Below are 19694 nucleotides of genomic sequence, written 5' to 3' on the forward strand. Positions count from 1 at the left end.
ATCCATAGCCACACAAATGGTGCATGTAGTAAGTAGATCATCGTGGACCTGTTTTGTGTTTCAGTGGTAAGTGCCTTTGGACTGTATGTATAATGTCGTAAAACACAATGAGAATGAACACATCATGTTCTTACTTTTAGATGGAGACAGTAAATATTGATAATGAAGGAAACATTATGCTGCTGGAATGGACATCTAATCCTTGAATGTGCAAAAAATGGCCCATTAGAGTATGTGATGTACAGCAAAGCTTAGACGTGATTTGAGACCCAGTAACAAACATGTTGTCTTTTACATTTAATCAGGACTATGCCATCTGTCATCTTGGTTTGTGGTGTCCGTTCACCTTGAATGTATTGGATTAACTGGTTATGTTTCACAACCGATCAATTTCATTATATGCTCTTGACATATAGCATTTACAAGGGATCAATTACATCACTCCTAACGAGGCTATCCAATATTTGATAAATGACTGTAACAGATGACTTCACTTTCCCCGCCCCGGCGCTCAGGTCACGTATGTGACGGTCATGTCTTAACCGACAGCGTCACCCTGTCAAATATGCTGATGCACAATACAGACTGTTCGGCTGATTGCTTGAAGGTGCTAGCCTTAGCGTTTTTGCTACATCATGAAACTAAGTCAGTCCTGAAAGTCACTTGACAATTATCTCCCCAGCCCCTGTGTTACACAGGAAGTCTCACAGCTTCCTGGAACTTCTGCCAAATCCTGGAAAGTGAAATGACCTCTGACCCTTTTTGCTTGGCTCTTCATCAAATCTGGATCTAATTTTTGTCAGGTTAACGATGGGCACGGTAAAGTTCAACTTGATATTTGGTTTTGTTCTTGTGAATTATAAGTTACTAATTTCATGGTCAATTTTCAGATTATTGCTCTTTGTTAACGTCGATCTATAAATGCTTTTAGATCCTGTAAGGTAAACCACAATTGTTCAACCAAAGTCAAACGGTCTTGAATACAATAATAACTTAATTCTTCTCATGTAGTTTGTATTTGTAACAAACCTGAAGCTCTTCAACACATCATTCAGTCTTCTAAAACTGTCCAAACACTTAATGAACAACACCCAGGAGGAAATGATGTCATCCAGGCTCCAGACTGGAAGGAGGGCAGTGTGGACGGACATCTCAGGCCTTGTGAGGATCAGGTCGTTATGTCTACCCAGGACTTCAGGAAGCAGATAGTTTACACATCTTTGACCACTGTGCTCTCATTGAAACCGTGACGCATTTTTTACATGATAATCGGTCTGTCACTGACGCTGACAGCAAGCTTTGATCCAGCAGTTAAAAGGGATTTGGTTCTGTCATTGTGTATTCTGTTAATATGAGCTCCACCCCTTTGTAGACCTTTGGGACTATAAAATGGTTTTGGTATGTGTCGGTTTGGAATGAAAGATAAGGTATGTCCCATGGGAGTTGGTATTCAGCCAATCCAGGTCAGGGGAAGGTCTGTTTGTCCGGTATTGCTTCTTCCTTAGGCATGCACGTCATTCTGACAGCCTGCATGGCATTTTTTGGTTGTCTTGACACAAATGACAATGAAATGGCTGATTATAGACAAGTAAATACCCTGATGAGAATGCACTCTCCGAAACAGCTGCATGCCATGAAAGAAAATGAGATGACACTCGTATTAACTTTGGTAATCACTGTTAAGTGTGATGGTCGTAAATGCGTGGGGTAACAGAGAAACCTGAGATGGCTGCTTGTGATGGCATTGTTTGAAGGGAAGCAACATGGAATGTTGAAGGAGCCAAGCTCTGCCCTCAGTGAAGTGTTGTTGAGACACACTGATATCACCTATTCTCAAGGTAGATGCAAGTCATTTTTCGCTCTGTCTGTGTAACAGAAGATAACACAGCGTTGGTAAAATGGAGTATTGTAATACAATATTATTTTCTAAAGTAAGCATATGTCGAAACATACTCTGTCATTTGATGATATTTGTAATTAAAGGATGGCTTCTTACACAGTCTGTTTTCAAGCATTTTTCAGTTTTTTTCTATGTGTTTTGATATGATGTTTTCATCATAATTTATCTCCTAAGAAATTGATTTTATAAAACAATGGAAAAGGCCAAGTTCATTATCAGGCTTAATGATCTTTCTGTGGTGCTCTCATTCATAGCCATGATGGGCTTGCGGGGCTAATGGGTTTGCAGGGCTAATGCTCTTGGTTCCAAGTCATTTATATTGGAGGTTTATGTGATATCTTCAGATGCCAGAAAATACCCTTCTCTAATAGCGGTAATCAAGAATTCATATCCGTTCAAAATATGGTTCCTTGGATGACAGTAATATTAGATAATAAAGGTGGTTTCCTGTCTTTGTAACCTAGAGGGTTGGACACATCAGAGTTATGCCTATGAGACTCTCCATCATCTCCATCATTTCAGGCACATATTGGACACTGAGGATTAATTTTGTTTTTGCTTGTCACTTCCTTGAATTGATGGGCACATTTGATCACATGAGCTTTGAGAGCCAATAGGTTTACAGTAAATGATTTGCTGTGTGTGAGGTGTTTGTCTGCTAGAGGTTTTGCAGTATGGATATTCAGTGTGCATGGGTCAGGTGGAGGAGTTAGAAGGTGGGCGGTGAGGGAGTGTTCAGTTTCCCCACTCTCCCCTCCAGCATTGCATCTAATCCCAAAGACGAGAGCTCTTTAGCAACACTGAGCCTAAGTGATTGCTTTGGAATGTTGTTGCTAAGGAGGTTGGTTGCAAATGAGAAACTTGGAGCCTAGAGCAAGGGTTTGGCTGAGTTTAAGGCTGGAAGATGAGGTCACACACAAACTTGGTCAGTGGTCAGAATCGGGTTGGCTATTAACCAGTTCCACTGCTATTAAACTAGTTTCACTGCTGTTGTCACATTTTCTTAAGGAGGACATTTCTTGGATGCCACGACATAAATGTTGCCAGACTAGTTTGGGATGAAACTGGAGACAGAGAAAGTTAGGTATTGTCTGTATGCTCTGTCACGAGAAAGAGACACTATGTGTATGTCAACATTTGGATTGTCATGCCATGACCATTGGTTTGTGCTCTTGGACCACCCCGAACCCCCAAATGGAATATGCAACTCTCATAACCTTGATATTATTGCATTGAACTTCAACAGCCTTAGACCTGGGTTGAATCTGGGGACAGTGGCTAACGGGCAGTATTGTGCACCAACAGCTAGTCTGGTTGGTTAGGGTTATCTTTGTGGGTTCATGGTGCTTTTAACATTAGTAGAGAACCTAGAGACTGGCTTGTGTCATGCTGTACAGCCCAGGTCATGTTTTTTATGCAAGCTTACTCAAGCATCAGACCAGAGCAGGGCAGGTCAGGTCGTTCCATTGCCATTCTAATGCAAGTTGACTGCCAACAAGGCTGGCAGTTGACGAGGCATGGATGCATCTGAAATCACTTATTTGATGAACTTGCATGGTAAACATGCTGCGCTGCAACTGGGCAAACTTGGAATACAATTCCTCTATTACGGCTTGTTCTTAATACTGCCTTAATACTGACATACCTTACAGCAGTGGATGTACATGCCTACATTGTTTTGTCCTCAATACTATGAAATACTCTTTTAATAGTAACTGATCAGTAATTTGTATTTTATTTATTGAACTAACTACCCCATTTGAAATAAAGTAGTTGGAAGGAAAATTGTTCATCCAGAGACATTTGGTGCAAAGGGCACCCATGGTTAATATATAAGCTTTGTTTACATAACAGTAGTGCATATTGAGAGGGTGTCAATCTACTGACCTGGAAACGTATCCACAAAGGTGCTTATTACCACTTACTTGACCATTGAAAAATGTTTATATATAGTACCATTCAAAAGTATTAACATTTTCCCATACAATTGAATGGGACAATGTGTCCAAACTTTATATATATATATATATATATATATATATATATATATATACTTTTTTATTTTTACTTATATATATATATTTTTTGAATGCATACAGTGTGGCTGTGTAGTTAATCTTAAATTATGTTTCAGAAATTACAGCTCTACTCTTAAAATATCTTTTTTTTGGAACAGATCAGACACCATTAAATCCAATGGTAAGAGCTGCCTGCGTAGATCTCCCGTATGGATGAACTTGGGGGAGGGCTGACTGATTCCGTTTGACTGACCGCAGCAACGTCAGGGCTATGAGGAGAGCTCTCAGAGATACCCGGGCCACACTGCCTCTCCAACTCTGAAAGCCCCCAGCGCCCAGTCATCAAGGAAATGACTGAAGCCCATTCCTCAACAGTCCAACTAAAGTCTTCAAAAAGCGAAAGAAGGATTATCCGTGGACCTCTCGACCACTGAGACGTTTGCTTCCAGACGTTTCTTCAGGGTTTCTAGGCGGGATCGAGTCACCTTCCTCCAGAGCTGGGGAGAGGTGGGATCAGACCCCCATGTGCAGAAGGGAGGCAGTTGCTGCTTGTGGAATAACGTAGCCTCAGCCTTTTCAGGAGGGAGGCACCAACCCAGCGCCCACGAGGCCCGGGACCTCACCTTACACCTGTCCCTAAGGCAGACCCTCTATCCAATGGCATGGGTCAAGTTCTTCAGGAAGCCGGGGGGCAATCTTGCCAAATCATACCAGCCAGGGAGCATGCTCTCCCTGGCCCCCACCAAAGGCCTGCTAAACGAGCCGGGACAAAACAGCTGCTTCCTCAACAGTGCCGTGCAGGTGAGAGTTGGTTCGGACCCGGTTTCCTGTAAAGTTAATGGCTAATTTCTCACTGTCAAGCTGTAATTGATTGGCTTTGATAACAGGCATTTGAAAGCCCACTGGATTTCAAAAGTACTGGTTTCTACCAGAAAAAATGCAATCTTTCACGTGACCTGAACCCAAGTTAACGCCAAGTGGCAGTGGGACACACAGTGTTTTCAATGAATGCAAATGGACCCAGATCTCTTTGCTGGTTAGACAAATCTCTGTCAGTCAACCAGTATTACTGTTTTGGATGAATGAGTCTTTATATTGTTCTTCATGTACAACATAAAATGTGATCTCTTAACGCTCCCAGATTATACTATCAGTGCACAGATTATATTATCTGTCGCAGTGCCAACCTGGATTTCATAAACATAAATGATTAAATAAGTTAGTTTGATACTACATGCAGGCAGAATAACAAGTCTCTCACTATGGAGGGTGAGATATGCGAGTTCCACACCCAGGTTTGGATCTTTAGGAGTGATTACTCAATCCCCTGCTGTTGTTTGCTACACGTAGGTTGAACAGGAAAAGTGACACATTTTCCAAGAATAGAACAACCCCTCTACACTAGACTGGTCTGGAGAACAAGTTACACTGGCCCAAAAACCCAAAAATAAATGTTCAAAGCTTAGTCATTCTCTAAATTCATCTGTAGGTTCCAGCCAGTTTGGAGGGAAGTCAACAGACTAGAGGGGTAGGTTGGTTTGAGTAGCCCGCAGTGAGGTCAGTCTCCAGGGCTGTGATGTGGCTGAGCTGGGGGAAGGCGTTCTCTACCCAGGGCTTTGTTTTCGGAGGAGAGGATGTCCTTCTCTGCCCTCCTTCCCTCTCCCTGTCCTCAAATAATCCCTTCTTCCCCTAAACACCAGACAAGAAAGGACACCCGTCATGTAGCTACGTTTATTGTATCTTACAAGATACTGTACTGTATTTGGGATTCTAACCCCCTTTGTTGGTGGTCAATCTGACTGACTGATGATGCTCTGATTCACCAAATGTCTTAATAATTTCCGCAAAGGGATATCTGTGTAAGTACAGTTAGGTGCACTTGGGCCAGAGATATCCGAGTTTTAGGGTGGGATCCATCTGTTCTGAGTATTTTGCATGCCTATTCCCAGGTATTATGGCAGCTGGATATCTTCAGGCGAAGTTTGAGACAACTTCCTACTCACTCCTGTCTCGGAGACTCTGCAAACTGCATTTTCTGTGCACTAAAGGTACAATCTATTTGCATTATTCTGGACGAGAGCGTAATGAATTTATGTTGACACGTGTATCCCTCGAGTTATTGTTCTCCAAATAATTTGATTACAGCCATACAGACAGAAGGGTATGGAGTTCAGAGGGTGTCAAAGTCATTTTCTTAGGTAAAAAAACAAACAAACACATTCCCTCCACAGGGCATCTTCTCCCAGTTCCAGCACAGCAGGGAGCGTGCGCTGCCCTCAGACAACCTGCGTCACGCCCTGGCAGAGACCTTTAAGGACGAGCATCGCTTTCAGCTGGGCTTCATGGACGACGCCGCCGAATGCTTTGTGAGTTTGCGTGGCAACCGGGCTCTCCGGGGTAACCCTAGGATCCAGTTGAGAGGGGGGGGGAGGTCTGGACTTCTGGGGGGCGTGCACTCCGGGGAGAGTTGACACGAGGATGCAGTGGAATGTGTGTGTGTTTGCGAGGGTGCACTGAGGCACAGAAAAGGCAATGTAGTGTAACCAACCGTTTGGCAAGGGCACAGTCTGAGAGGACCTCCCATCCACCCCTCCACACACTGCTTCTAAATGTCACGGTGGCCGGTTACGTAAGCGCCAGCCGCAGAACTGGGCATCGCTTCCGTTTCGTCACTGGAGGGGTTTCTCTATGTAAGTGCTTTTAAGTGGGTTTCATGCATCCTCTGAGTCATTGAGGACCACAGCTAGTCCAATTGTTTTGGCGTACTTCCAAAAGCATTATCCCACCGAACTTGCTGTCGTGATGTAACGCTTCTTCATGTGGTTCTTTTTTTATTTTATTTTCTGCCACAAAAAAAAATCTGGGAAAAAGGTTTTCACGTACTCAAAGCGCTTAACGCTCTCTTAGCAAACGTTTTTTTTTTTTTTTTACAGTTAATTTGCGAGTTACACTTACATTTAGCAGAGTTTCTTTCATCTTGAGAAGCCAGGGAACACTTTGTGCTTGGCCTACCTTTGTTGAGTCAGTGACTGCACTGAAATTGCTGTAAATCCAAACAGCAGAGACATTATTATCATTTTGTGTTTAGTGCAGCAGATCTTGCAACGCATGGGTCATTCACTTTAGATGACTCATGTATACAGCACATAGAATGATGGGTCTCTTTAATAGGAGGCAGAGAGAGAGAGAGAGAGAGCTACGGTTCAGAGCGGATAAACCAATAGCCAGGCTGCAGTCATTGCGCTCTGTGTGCAAGCGAGCAGCCCACCCACACGTGCGTTTACCTCTAACTCCTGCTGACTGGATCTCCGACTGGAGCGCTAGCCTGAATGAATAAGTCATGACAGTCAAGCAACCGAGCACAGAGCAGTGTACTCAGCGGGGAGCTGAAGGATCACGTCCCCGTCAAAACAACCTGTGTTGTTTTGATCTTGTACTTTGTAGCCTGACAAAAAAAAGAAAAAAAAAAAGAATGCTGTTAACAATATGACCTACTTGACAGGTCTATTTGACCCAGGTGTGGTTGTAACTGGGAGACGACTCTTTTGATTTAAATAGCAGTATTCATTGAATAGCTCTTATCTGCCTGCATATTTAAATTGCTATGGATTTCATAAGGGAATTGTTACATTTAAAATCCATCATGAATCTTGGATTTAGATGCCAGCACACTATAATGCAAAGGCAGCAAAATGCTGTGGACTCGTTCATGAACACATTTTAGCTGAATGACAAACTATGACTTCTTTCTTACTGCTGGTCTAAAAACAACATGAACGTTTTAAACCCACTGGGATTCCATAGCAACAGGAGTAAAAAAAATAATAAAAAAAAGTCTGTTTTTCTGAAGGTCCTCGAGTCAACACGCACGCCAGTCTCTCACTCTCTGTCAAACTCTTAACCGTTTGACTCCACCGGGGGTGGATTTGCCAGTTCTCGCCCCGGCGGCCTCACAGCAAAACGCTGAGCCGTGTTCGTTTCTCCACCCTTACCTCCACTCTCACAGGAGAACATTCTGGAGAGGATCCACCTGCACATCGTGCCTGGGGAGCCTGACGCCTGCACCTCCAAGTCCTGCATCACTCACCAGAAGTTTGCCATGACGCTGTATGAGCAGGTACGACGACGGCGTCCTTGAAACGACTCGTATTCAGGTTCCCTGGGGTCGAACACTTAAGTACTGTTGTCTTCCTGTTGATGTGCCGCATTCATTTCAATATGGGGGGTGGCTTTGGATATCACGTGGTACAGGCATACAGTGGAAGGAGGAGCTGCTCTTGCAAATATAACGTTTTTAAGCCTTTGTACTGCAGGTGTATTGGGAAATTGGAAATGCTTAAATGTGTGTAAAAATGGGTCCTACTTTCAGCAGCTGCTTTTCAAGCCAGACACCCAAATAACACATTTGGGGGATTATAGACAGTAGCGAAGCATACCCATATTTTATTACACACAAAACACACAAACACACACGAGTGCAGCACACACACACCGACGGACAGACCCTGCAACACAGGCACATGGATCACTGTCTGAGATAGCAGCCATCCAATCCGTCATCCTCGAAGATTAGGTTACTCCTCCGGAATATAGAGGGTGTTTCACTTCTGATTCCTGCGGTGCAAGATAGATCGCGGACACGCGTAAACAACCCTACCCCTCCCTGCCCACTCTAACCCCCCCCCCCCCCCCTCCTTTCTGTCCTCTGATGTCCCATCCCTGATACCCTTTCCCTCACCACCGCCATCTCCACAGCGGACACGCCCTCAGGCTACGATGGTGACCTCCTCAGTTAGACTAAAGCATGCACAGCCAAACTGGGTCCAGGGTTCGTGTCAGAGCTCAGACACACAAGCTGGCTGGGAGCTTTTTCTGGTCCGGTGGTAGCCTGGATCAAAAGATATGTCTTGCTACTGTTATGGCACTGGCCTGTTGAGTTGGGGTACAGTATATAGGCTTATATGCTCAAGAGAAACAGAAGCTTAGCCACTCCTGAAACAGTTGTGTTTCTAGGCTCTACAGAACAGGGAAAGTGCATGTCTAAGAGATGGTTGACTTCAACATTTCGTTTGGGCCTTGTGATGGAAAGATTCTGTAGAAACACTTAACAGCATCAAATGCAATATCATTATAATTAAAGAGGTACATGCACAGACTTGCTTAATTGTACACCACACACTTAATTGCTCCCTCCACTCTCTTCACCAGTTTACACAAAACGCCCTAAGTACTTATTTTAAACGGATATCCAGCTCCTTCCGTCGCAAACTGACATGCTGATTTGATAATTTAGCGTTTGGCAGCAGCTAAGTGGTGCCTCATGTGCGTCCCTGTGTCTCCCTCCTCTCCTGCAGTCGGTTTGTCGGAGCTGTGGGGCGTCATCTGACCCCTTGCCCTTCACTGAGCTGGTGCACTACGTCTCCACCACCGCCCTCTGGTAAACAACTTGGACTTCCTTTTTCCTGTTTGGCAATGGAATGTTGAAACCGAGTCTTTTCTTCATGTGTTTTGTTTTTTTGCCCATACACCCTCATTGTATAATGTTCAAAATCTGCAATGTAAAACTGATACATGTAGGTGTTCTCTCTCGTGGATGTTCCTGTCTCCCTAAAGGTGTTGCTCATTAGAGCTGATTGATTCTGCGTTTGTGTCATTCGTTGACGTTGACTGTTCTGTGTTTGATGCAAATGTTAATCATCCTCTCGTTTAGTGTCAGGTTATTTCTGTTTGTGTCTATATGCCGTACAGTGCTTTTTGTTTGTTTGGTCATTCACACAGGGGGCAAGGGGACAGGCAAGCTGCCAGTGGGTATACATCTTGTCGTGTTGTTAACACTTGTTAAGAACACTAGTGTAGGAACAGTTGCCACCCTATGATCTCTTGTTAGAGAAGCACGGCTTTTACTGTTTTCTTTGGAGACAATCATGGCTTCCTTCTTCCCCCTGTGGGGATTATTTTGATGTGATAAATAAAACGTTTTGTATTGAAAGCAGTGTCGCTTGTTGCTAAGACGCACACTGACGAACCCCTCTACCTACATTTGTTTGGCCCTTGTCTCCCTAGACACAGAACAACCAAAGAGAAAGTCAATTCATGTCAAATAGTTTTACATAATTGCTTTGGATCACAGACCCGAGCTTGCAAGTTTAGTCATTTGAAAAAGGAACTACAAAATCCATGTATCACACATCTCTTTATAGCCTTGTTCGTCTTCAGCCTGTCCTAACTTTATTAGTCCTCTTGTTGTCTCTCAGCCAGCAGATGTTTCAGAGGAGGGACGAGTCATTTGGGGAGCTCCTGCAAGCAGCCAGCACCATTGGGGACCTTCGCAACTGTCCGGTAGGTAGCGACCCTGCTGCCTGATCAATTTGAACAGGACGTTGTTGTTGTTTAGGGGAACACCAGAAGTGATCTGTGTTCTCCTCTCTCTCTGCCGCTAGAGTAACTGTGGCCAGAGGATCAAAATTCGCCGTGTGCTGATGAACTCTCCGGAGATCATCACTATTGGCTTTGTTTGGGACTCGGACCAGTCTGATCTGACAGAGGACGTGATCCGCTCGCTAGGATCTCACCTCAACCTGTCGGGGGTAAGGATGGCCACAATACAATATAACCTAAATAACGGACCCTTTTGGTCGTTTATGATACCAATGGACTCGACATTAGTTAGTTTAGCTCCATCAAGAGATATTATTGTTTTTTTTTTTAAGACTGTTCTGAATGGATTGTTGATAGGAACATTAGGGGACATCGGTATTATCACCAGTGCATTTGTCCAGAACATGTCAGAGAACTTTAAAGATAAAATGTCAGATGTGGCACGACCTTTCCTTATAAGATTAGAATAAGTTATTCAAAGACTCACGATAATCTTGTCAGCTTGTATTCATCAGATTAGGTCTGATTAAAATGGCAAAGGCGCTGATTGCACAGGAACAAAATGGCTGCTTTGGCCCCAAATTTAGAACCTTTAAATCCCCCCAAAAAGAAGAAATTCGATCCGATTTTTTTCTGGGATTGTTTGCTTTGCTTACTGAGTTGTTGGTGCTTGTTTGTTTGTTTGTTTATCTGAGGGCTTCACAGCTGCCGTGCTGGGGTCAGTTTATTTTGGTGCTATGAAGCATATGTGAGAATAAAGTGGGGCTTTATCCCTGCGTAAGTCGGGGCCGTTGCGTAAGCTGCCCACTGCCCAGTTGGCCCACAAAGCTGATCAAAGAACCCACACTGGATGAGGTCAACATGTGTCAAGCCCCCGCTCTGTGAAGGGAGTGCGAGTGTGTGTGTAAGTGTGTGTGTGTGGTGTTTGGGGGGGGGGGGGGGGGGGAGCGAGAGTGCGTGTGTGTGTATGCGCGCATGAGAAGCTCCCTCCATCACCCTGGACTGCAGCGCGCCCGTGTTATACTTGACTAACAGACGTGGGTTTGGGTTTGACAGAGCGGCCTGCGGTATTTACGTCCGTTTCCAAGTGCCTTTTAAATCTTGCCGATTGCCAACAGGCCATTTGTACAGACACCACTCGGTAAATGGGATGATCAGCGGTGATCAACACAGACGCACGCCAACACAGACGCACGCCAACACAGAACCCGGGCCAGCTCTCACGTGGCCGTCGCCTGACACATTATGCAAGATCTCTCTTTGAAAAACTTCACTTCCCCCGGACTCCTCTTCCCCCCCTCTCTCCAGTGTTCCAAGAAACATTCCAGCCCAGGATTACCCAGTACCCCACAAAGCAGCACAAAGGCCTTGATTCATGCCTACTCATCATGTGACTGTTGGGTGTTGGAGAAAGCCTCCCCCAGCGCAGGAATCTATTGTGTCAGATTTCCAGACAGAACCGGCCATTCAGGAAACGCAGACCGGGGAGAAACAAGTGCTTTCTCAACAACTCCCCTCTCCCAGGCCCAGTAGAGAGGTCTATTCTCAACTCTGTAGGACGTCTTCGAGGAAAGCTTTGTACTGTGATAAAGGTCGAGGTGTTAGGGTTGCGGGATGTGACATGTGAACTTTCCGTGCAGAGGCTGCATGTATGGGGATGGACAGATGGTGTTATGTTTCAAGCATAGTATTCCATTCGAGTCCCTGCCACTGTTCCCAGGGTCAGATATGGTTACATGGCATAGATGGATACATGGATCATGGATCAAAGCCAGACAGTAGAATTCTTTTGTGTCTGTCCAATACAGAAGTGTGTGTGTGTGGGCTACAGAGAAGTTGTAAACACTGCAGTGACAGCTCTGATTGAACCCATCCCAGATGGCAGGTCGATCAGGTGATGATCAGTGGATCAATGTGTGCTTCATTCCCGAACCAGTTGAATCCATAAGCAGATGGACTTCCTGATATCGTCGGCCCATCGATATCAATCACTGTGTCATTTTATATGTGCAGTTGAATAATGATGTGTGTATTGTGCATGTGTGTCTGCGTGTCTTGTGGGTGTATCGTGTGTGTGTGTGTGTGTGTTCCATCAGCTCTTCTACCGGGTGACAGACGAGCATGCTAAGAAGGGTGAGCTACAGCTGGTTGGGATGATATGCTACTCCAGCCGTCACTACTGTGCCTTCGCCTTCCACACCAAGTCCTCCAAATGGGTCTTCTTTGACGACGCCACAGTGAAAGAGGCAAGGACACACACACACATACTCACATTTCTACACATACAGATATACAGATACACAGACCCTCACACGTTTTGCATGTGTATGCCAATACCGGTGCCACATGGGCAGGAATCGAAATTTGCAAGCCAGCTCTCGTCCACAAGTATCCACGTGCATCCCACTTAACAGGACGCCAGAGTCTGCCCCTGTATACGATCTATGCAGTCCACAGTACTCCCCAGTGCCCCCCTCCTTTCCCCTGCTCCATGACTCAAAGCCCCCCCCCCCCCTCCCCCTGCGCGGACGTGCTTGTCTGGGCTGATAAGTTGGGAGTGCCCCTTGCGAGCGAGGGGCAGGGGGAAGCGCCAGTGTTCCATCTTTTATCTCCATCACCACTCTCGTTATCGTCCAATAAGAGGCCCCATCGATCGCCCTTCACCAGCCCGGGGTTGGTGAGCCTTCTGTGGGGTGGGACTGTCTGTTGCTGCCCCCCCCTCCCGGCTCCAGCACCTCTTCCTCCTGCTGCTACCGCGCTGCTCGCGCTCACTGTTGGTTCTCTGGACACTAGAAGACTCTGTGTTTCTGGGCCTTAAAAAGGATGGGTCTGCGTGTGTGTGTCTGTAGTGTACCTCCTCTGTTGTTTGTCTTGTGTGAGTGCGTGTGCGTGCGTGCGTGTGTCTACCGGGTCCATTTCTTCCTGGACTGCAGCGTCCGGCTGGCTCTATGTCAATCCATCAGCAGCTTGTGCTGTGTGTGCACTTCCTTCCATGGATGGGGGGGGCTACATCACCCCAAGCCTGCCAGCCCCCCTCCACACACACACACACACACACACACCTCATCCAAACACCCGGGTGTCCCTCTCTCAATCCACTGCCAAGTTCCAACAAATAGAAAAGTCTACATTCATCTCCATTACTGGACACTTTTTCATCAACTGTTTTACAGGTCTGGCTTTATTAGCAATAAAAATGGTTGATTTTGCCCTTTCCCTTCCACTTTGGTAGCATGCGTCTAAATATTTGGGCTTTGAATCTAAAGCATGCAGTGGAAGTGCAGAGGGAGGGTTCAGACGGTACATGCTGTATAGGGATATGAGGCGAATTTCAATAAAACCTGGGTTAACTTCCCTAGAACTCGGGCTTTGTTTTCTGCACATGTGAGCAATGTGGCACTGTGGGCCACTCCAGGAGATTACTCTTCTGCTTTGCCTCTCCTGTGTCTCTCGCTCGCTCGCTCTCTCTCTCCTCCCTCTTCCACTTCATTGCCTTCTTTTGGACTTCCTTTCTGTTCGTTTACTGCGGTGTCTCACCCTCCACTCCCCCCCCCCCCCCCACCTCTCCTTTTCTTTATCGCTCCTCGATGATTCCTGTAAGCCCCTCTCTGCTCTCTATCTCTCTCCTCAGTCTCAGTCCCTCCGTCTCTCTGGTCTAGCCCCCCCCCCCCATACCTTCTGCCTCCCTCCTCTCTCTCTCCCCTTTCCTCATTTGGTTAATTAAGGGGAGCACACTGGCATCTGTTCAGCCTCCAGCCTGCCTGTGTGGCGTGTGTGGAGAAGCACGCACCTAAACTAGCAGCCTAGCGACCGCGGGACACGACTGCCTCGCAGACCGACAGCCCCCCCCCCGATCCGACACAAAAGACGACATCCCTCCTGTTCGGTTTGGTGTCGTGTGACTTTTGTGCAAAGTGTGTCCCATCCACTTGGTGTGTGCCGTCCTGTTCAGCAGTTCTCTGTACTGTCTTCCAACTGTATGTCTTAGAACGTTCCATTCAGAGATTTCCTAAACTGAAGATATAGCTTAGAATCGGAGGAAAAACAACCAATGGTTGCGGATCGAGGTCCTGGGATTGACATTTGAGCTCACGACAACGAATACATTACAGCTTGGAGTCAGAATTGATATTGATGTTTTTGGCAAAAGAAGTTGGCTCTTTGTATAATAAGCCAAATGGGAAATCCTACCAATTCCAGTAAGGTGTGGGTGTGTGTGTGTTAGTGTGCACGCGAGTGTGTGCGCGAGTCCGATTTTCCTGTACAATTGGGAAAATGCCAGTCCGTCTATTTGTGTGCCTTAATCCCATCTGAAAGTGTCTCCATGAATATGCATGCGTATTGACCCTGGCGTCTCTCCTGTGTCCCCCATAGATTGGGTCCAGGTGGAAGGAGGTGGTCTCCAAATGCATCAAAGGTCACTTCCAGCCCCTCCTCCTCTTCTACTCCAACCCTGACGGCATGGCTATTTCAGCAGAAGACGTCTCACGCCAAAACAACATCCCCTCTCACCACAAGTCTCCTCTCAACGGAGATTTCCCAGGTGCGGTTGTGTGTAACAACTCTCTCTCGGTTTGTTCGTCCCGTCCCCCCCCCTCCCCTCAGGTGCTGTTTTAACACCAAGGCATAGTGTATTTTCTGGACACGATAAGACAGAAATTTAACTTCCCGGTTTAAAATCATGCTCAGAACACACAAACATAGCCTATTGGTTCAATCCAACAAAGCGGTCTCAACCTTTTGGTTATCAAATACATTCTCGATGGTTCTAATTTCAACATGTCTCTTGTGCATGTTTGACCTGTTTGCCCTTGGGGAGGGGGGGGGGTTTCAATGGAATGTGACTCCCAGTAATGGCAGCCTCGGGCTTTTACACTGTGAAATTGCTCATTATCATTATAGTCTATACTGTAGGGTCGTTATCATCATGTCAGCTCTGTTGGAAACACAGTCCCATTATGTCACACAAGATGAAATGAGGCTTTTGCACTCTGATTGGGGGAAAGCAGAGCTTGAATAACCTTTTCACTTCACTCTTTACAAAAAAACAAAACAATTTTACTCAGATTGTTTGTCGTTAGACCACAGTTTATATCTAATGAGCTATAAATGATTTAGCCTGAACATCAATCAATGACAAACATTCTCAGTCTGGGTGTGCGTCTTATTGCGTCGAATGGATCTAGGACTGGCCATCCACCCCAAAGAGGAACGATCAAAACAGCCTTGTCAACCCCCCCCAAACAGCACCCCAGTCCCCCTTCACTGAAACCAATCCATGAGAACCACAGCCCTTGTTATTAATCTCTCCTTCAGGTCATGCTTAACAAGGGACGGCTAAATTTAAGTTGCTGCAGTACAGTATATATGAAAGTCTTAAAATAAGTCCTCTTAAGAGTGGTTCTGAAACACTAGCCGGTTGGAAGTAATACCACCAAGGTTTTCCAGGACCGGGGTTTTGAACTCCTCATCGTAGGGACTGAGATGAACCACACGGATGACTGGGGTTTGAACGCTCCGTCATTCTGTTTGCTACTGAAACCCCATTGGTCGACAGCGGTTTGAACCTCCTACCACATTGTATGCTACAGATTTTTCTAGAAGACACGTGAATACAAGCAATGTCCCTTCATTGAGTTACTTAGTGGCAACACTTTACTTCCTGGATCCTGTCAACTGCCGACATGTATTTGCCAGCCATCGCTGTTTCACATCGAAACCCATGTGACATCAACAGAAGGCCTAATAGGGAAGACGTTTTTGGGGGTTGTAACCTATTACAGCATACCATAATATTCACGACTGTTGGCAACTGCATGAAGTTGTTGATGACAACAGCTGAGCGTTTGTGCTGTGGATTAAAAACCTCTGGATCCGTTTGGGAGGGGAGGGCTTTATCCCCCCCGTAATGACCAAACTCCCTGATCTGGCCCTGCCCCAGGCCGTCACGGTGACAGGACCAGCTTGCTGACTGTCAGTAGTGGGGAAGCGTTAGTCAGGCTTGGATGAGCCATAAAAAGTGGAGAAATACGTCTCGTTGATTTTGGCTTTTGTTGTCTCCGTTTCCGTAAGTCTGACTTGCATTATGCATTGCCGTGTATTTACTGTCCATGTTTCAGTTTGGTTTCCGATTTTTTTTCATTTAATTCTGTCAGTTTTTGGATGTGTCAAAGAATTGTAGAAACGGTGTGTCATCCCAACAAAAACTCTGGGTGATTTGAGTTCACTGGAAGTTGACTGTGCTACTGTTGTATGTGCGAGAGCTCCACCACAGCTCGTACACATGGCTCCACACCTCACGACCGTTGAGAGACTGTGTCCAAACTCTAACCCTCCACCTCTGCTGTTTCTCCACCACCCAGGACCAGACTCACCAAGCCCAGTCCCCAGGAAGCTGGACCTCACCAAGGATAACCTCAACTCACTCCTGGGCCAGGGCAGCTTCAGAAATACCTCCCAGACCCCTTCCACCTTCAGCAGGAGCAGCGGCCAGACCAGCGGGGGGAGAGGACCAGGTAGGAGTTTGAGGAGGAGGAGAAAGGAGCGAAACCGGGGGAGATGAATAGAGAGAGGGAAAGACTTCACACTAGTTATGAGTTACTTGAGAAGGGGAGAGTCGGGATTTGTTTGGACTAAAAGGGATTGCGGGGTTTGGAGAGTAGAGAGAAGTAGAGTGCAGTTCTGGAAGGGTCCGCAGAGTATAGAGAGAATTAAGAGTGGACAGTTTGCAAGCCCTTTTCAGGTATAACTCCAGAGAGAGATGGACAGCCTAGATACATCTGCAGATGTGCAGTTAAGAGTATTAGGTCAATATTTACAATCAAAACAGAGAGAGAGAGAGGGAAGAGACCATTAGTGAGGCTATCAAAGACAATGTGAGGGAAGGACTGTGGGAACGAGGGAGGGGAGAAAAGCGAGAGGCATGGTGGGGGTGCAGATGGTGGGGGTCGTGACTCCTTGTGTTGTTATTGCACATTCCTTTGTTATTATCCAGTATTATGCTATGTCTGCCCTTGTTTCCTGTACTCTTGGTTGTCAGTGCAAGTTACAGCCAGAAGCTCAAATTCGTTTGATATGTTTTCTGTCTCCGAGCGCTGGAAAATGTTACTGGGTGCCTTGAGTTTTTGAGACATAAAATCTACTCTGGAGCGCTTAGACTGAAGAGCAAACGGGAGTGGGGAAATGTGTGGGAAAACCAATGAGTTCAGGGGATAACTTTTCCGTGTGGGCAATGAACTGTCACCGTTTTTCCTATTAGACCTAATTGTATTCTCATTGATTTCAATTCTGTCTCCACCTTGGGGGAATTGGTAGTCAGCGAGGTGAGAGAATGTGTGCCCGTTTGTGGACAGAGAGCGTGCATCACGGTGAAAAAAGGGGGGATTGCGGATTGCGTCACGCCGTCATTTGTTTTTTGCGACGCGCTTCCCTGACAAGCTCTTGACACCCGGTAGAGTCATTGCCAGGTTCCTAATGTAAAAGTCCCACCTATACCGAACCCCATCCCTTACCCCCGCAGTACAGTAGCGTATTTGCTCCGTCCTCTGACTGGGAGAGGGTTCTGCAGAGCTAAGGCGTAAGCCAGGGGCCAGGATTGGCTGCAGCGTCGCACACTTTCCCCCCGCTGCAGGAGAAAAGAGCAGCCGTATACATCAGCACATCGATCTGGCCCAAAGTCCCCGTCCCCCCCCCCGTCCCCGCTCACACACTCAGCACTGTGCCGTGCCTCCGAGGGCAGAGGGAGGAGGCTTTTGAGGAAGCGAAGGTCGGGTTTGTGGGGAAGGAGGTTTGGGGAATGGGGGGGGTGGGGGTGGGGGGTTGGGAATCCCAAGCGAGGACTAAAAGCTCTGACGAGGGGCGCCATCGATCAGGTATTTGGTGGTTTAAGGGCTCTTCACGTTGTCCGAACGGCCAGGTTAAATGTCTGCGGTGGCGTTTCGAGGGCAGTTGGCATCCTGCCGTGCTGGCTCAGCACCAGGCTGGAACAGTCCCCCCTTGACACCAACCCTACCAGTAATGTCACTCACTGGGGCCAGCGCTGTCTTGATTAATAACTGCAGTGGTGCATGCCTTCTCCCCTTGTCTCTGCAGTGAAGATGGGCCCTGGTGATCCCAAGGGTCGTATCAGGGACATCTCCAAGGAGGTTGCCCAGAAAGCAGGGGAGCTCCGGGGGATGCAGCCGTCCAGGAGAGAGGCAGACCGGGGCCAGAGGAGACCAGACCCTCGGTACCGCGGTAAGGCATGTCGCTGAACACGCACGCTGTTGGCACACATTCGCACCGATGCAGGGAGAGAGATCCAGGCATGTGGCCTGACACAGAGGGCGGGAAGGACAGAGGGAGAGAAATGGAGAGAGGAGCGAGAGAGGGCGGAGGACAGAGAGAGGAGGGAAAGAGAAAAGCAAAGGACTGAATAATTGGACGACAGCACTCGACGTGCACCGCATATGTGAAAGAAATCTATAGACCCGCAAACACAAGCACGCGAAAGGCTGCAGAACGCCAACGTTCAACGCTTGACCCTTTGCCGGCGGCCTCCGCGCGCAACCCTGCTTACGCATACGCACACACTTGAGAGGGGAAAGAAACTCCACTCGGCTTCACCGGGGCAAAAAGGCTCCAGCTTCCCAGTCGACCGGCCTTTACGTAATCCATGGTGAACGGGGATTAAACGCTGACGTCTGTTCTTGCTCGCCTCCATCTCTCGCCCTCATCAACGGACACAGCGGCGTCCCTCTCTGTGTGACACAACATAACACAACTATCCCACTGCTGCAATTTGGTGTTCATTGTAGAGTCCTGGCTGCAATCAGTCAGTCTTACCCCATAAACTGCTTACAGTGAAGGATTGGATATGGGATCAAATCAGACTGTCCACTACTGTGGTGGTGGTCGCTGGCTGCAGTCTGCCTGGGCAATAGAGGCCACGCTCTGACAACTTGCAGCTCTGGCTCCACACCTCCAGATCTGTCATTCCATCAAGATGTGTCAATATTTAGAGATTAAAGGACCTATTGAGAAGGACCAGATTCGAAATGGACTCCCACAACCAGCAGTCCTGTTAGCACCAGGCTCACGTCCTATTATGATTGAATGCAGTCGGCTAACAGAGGCTAGCGTCATCCCCCAGTGATGGATAGCTAGGCTGGAGGTGACACTCCAGTTAATGTAAGTGGTATAAATCTAGCCTAGAATTGCCCATGCACCGGCCAGCACAAAAATGTACACCTTGGAGCTGGGAACCACTCAGGGAAGAAAACTCTTTCCAAAGTACTTTAGGTCATATTGAAAGACTTAGTCAGGGAGTCAAGTGGCTGAGCGGTAAGGGAATTGGGCTAGTGATCAGAAGGTTGCTGGTTCAATTCCCGGCCGTGCAAAATGACGTTGTGTCCTTGGGC

At 46.9% G+C, this 19694-nt stretch overlaps 1 protein-coding gene across 4 annotated transcripts in view; it reads left to right on the forward strand.

The window, feature by feature from the left end:
- usp53a (ubiquitin specific peptidase 53a) overlaps window positions 1-19694 on the forward strand; it is a 43336-nt gene that overhangs the window by 12233 nt on the left and 11409 nt on the right. For 3 of the 4 annotated variants that reach the window (XM_084691435.1, XM_084691432.1, XM_084691434.1), the window contains exons 2-12: window positions 4077-4719; window positions 5868-5966; window positions 6150-6284; window positions 7925-8035; window positions 9273-9355; window positions 10173-10257; window positions 10359-10505; window positions 12393-12542; window positions 14671-14839; window positions 16659-16811; window positions 18388-18531. In XM_084691435.1, coding sequence (XP_084547561.1) covers window positions 4576-4719; window positions 5868-5966; window positions 6150-6284; window positions 7925-8035; window positions 9273-9355; window positions 10173-10257; window positions 10359-10505; window positions 12393-12542; window positions 14671-14839; window positions 16659-16811; window positions 18388-18531 — 1420 coding nt within the window. In that variant the 5' untranslated portion in view covers window positions 4077-4575. The remainder of the gene's footprint in view (window positions 1-4076; window positions 4720-5867; window positions 5967-6149; window positions 6285-7924; window positions 8036-9272; window positions 9356-10172; window positions 10258-10358; window positions 10506-12392; window positions 12543-14670; window positions 14840-16658; window positions 16812-18387; window positions 18532-19694) is intronic. The other variant, XM_084691433.1, reaches the window with a different exon arrangement.

This window comes from Hypomesus nipponensis, chromosome 25, assembly GCF_054491055.1.
Source record: "Hypomesus nipponensis isolate SF chromosome 25, ASM5449105v1, whole genome shotgun sequence".
In the NCBI taxonomy this organism is placed as follows: Eukaryota; Metazoa; Chordata; class Actinopteri; order Osmeriformes; family Osmeridae; genus Hypomesus; species Hypomesus nipponensis.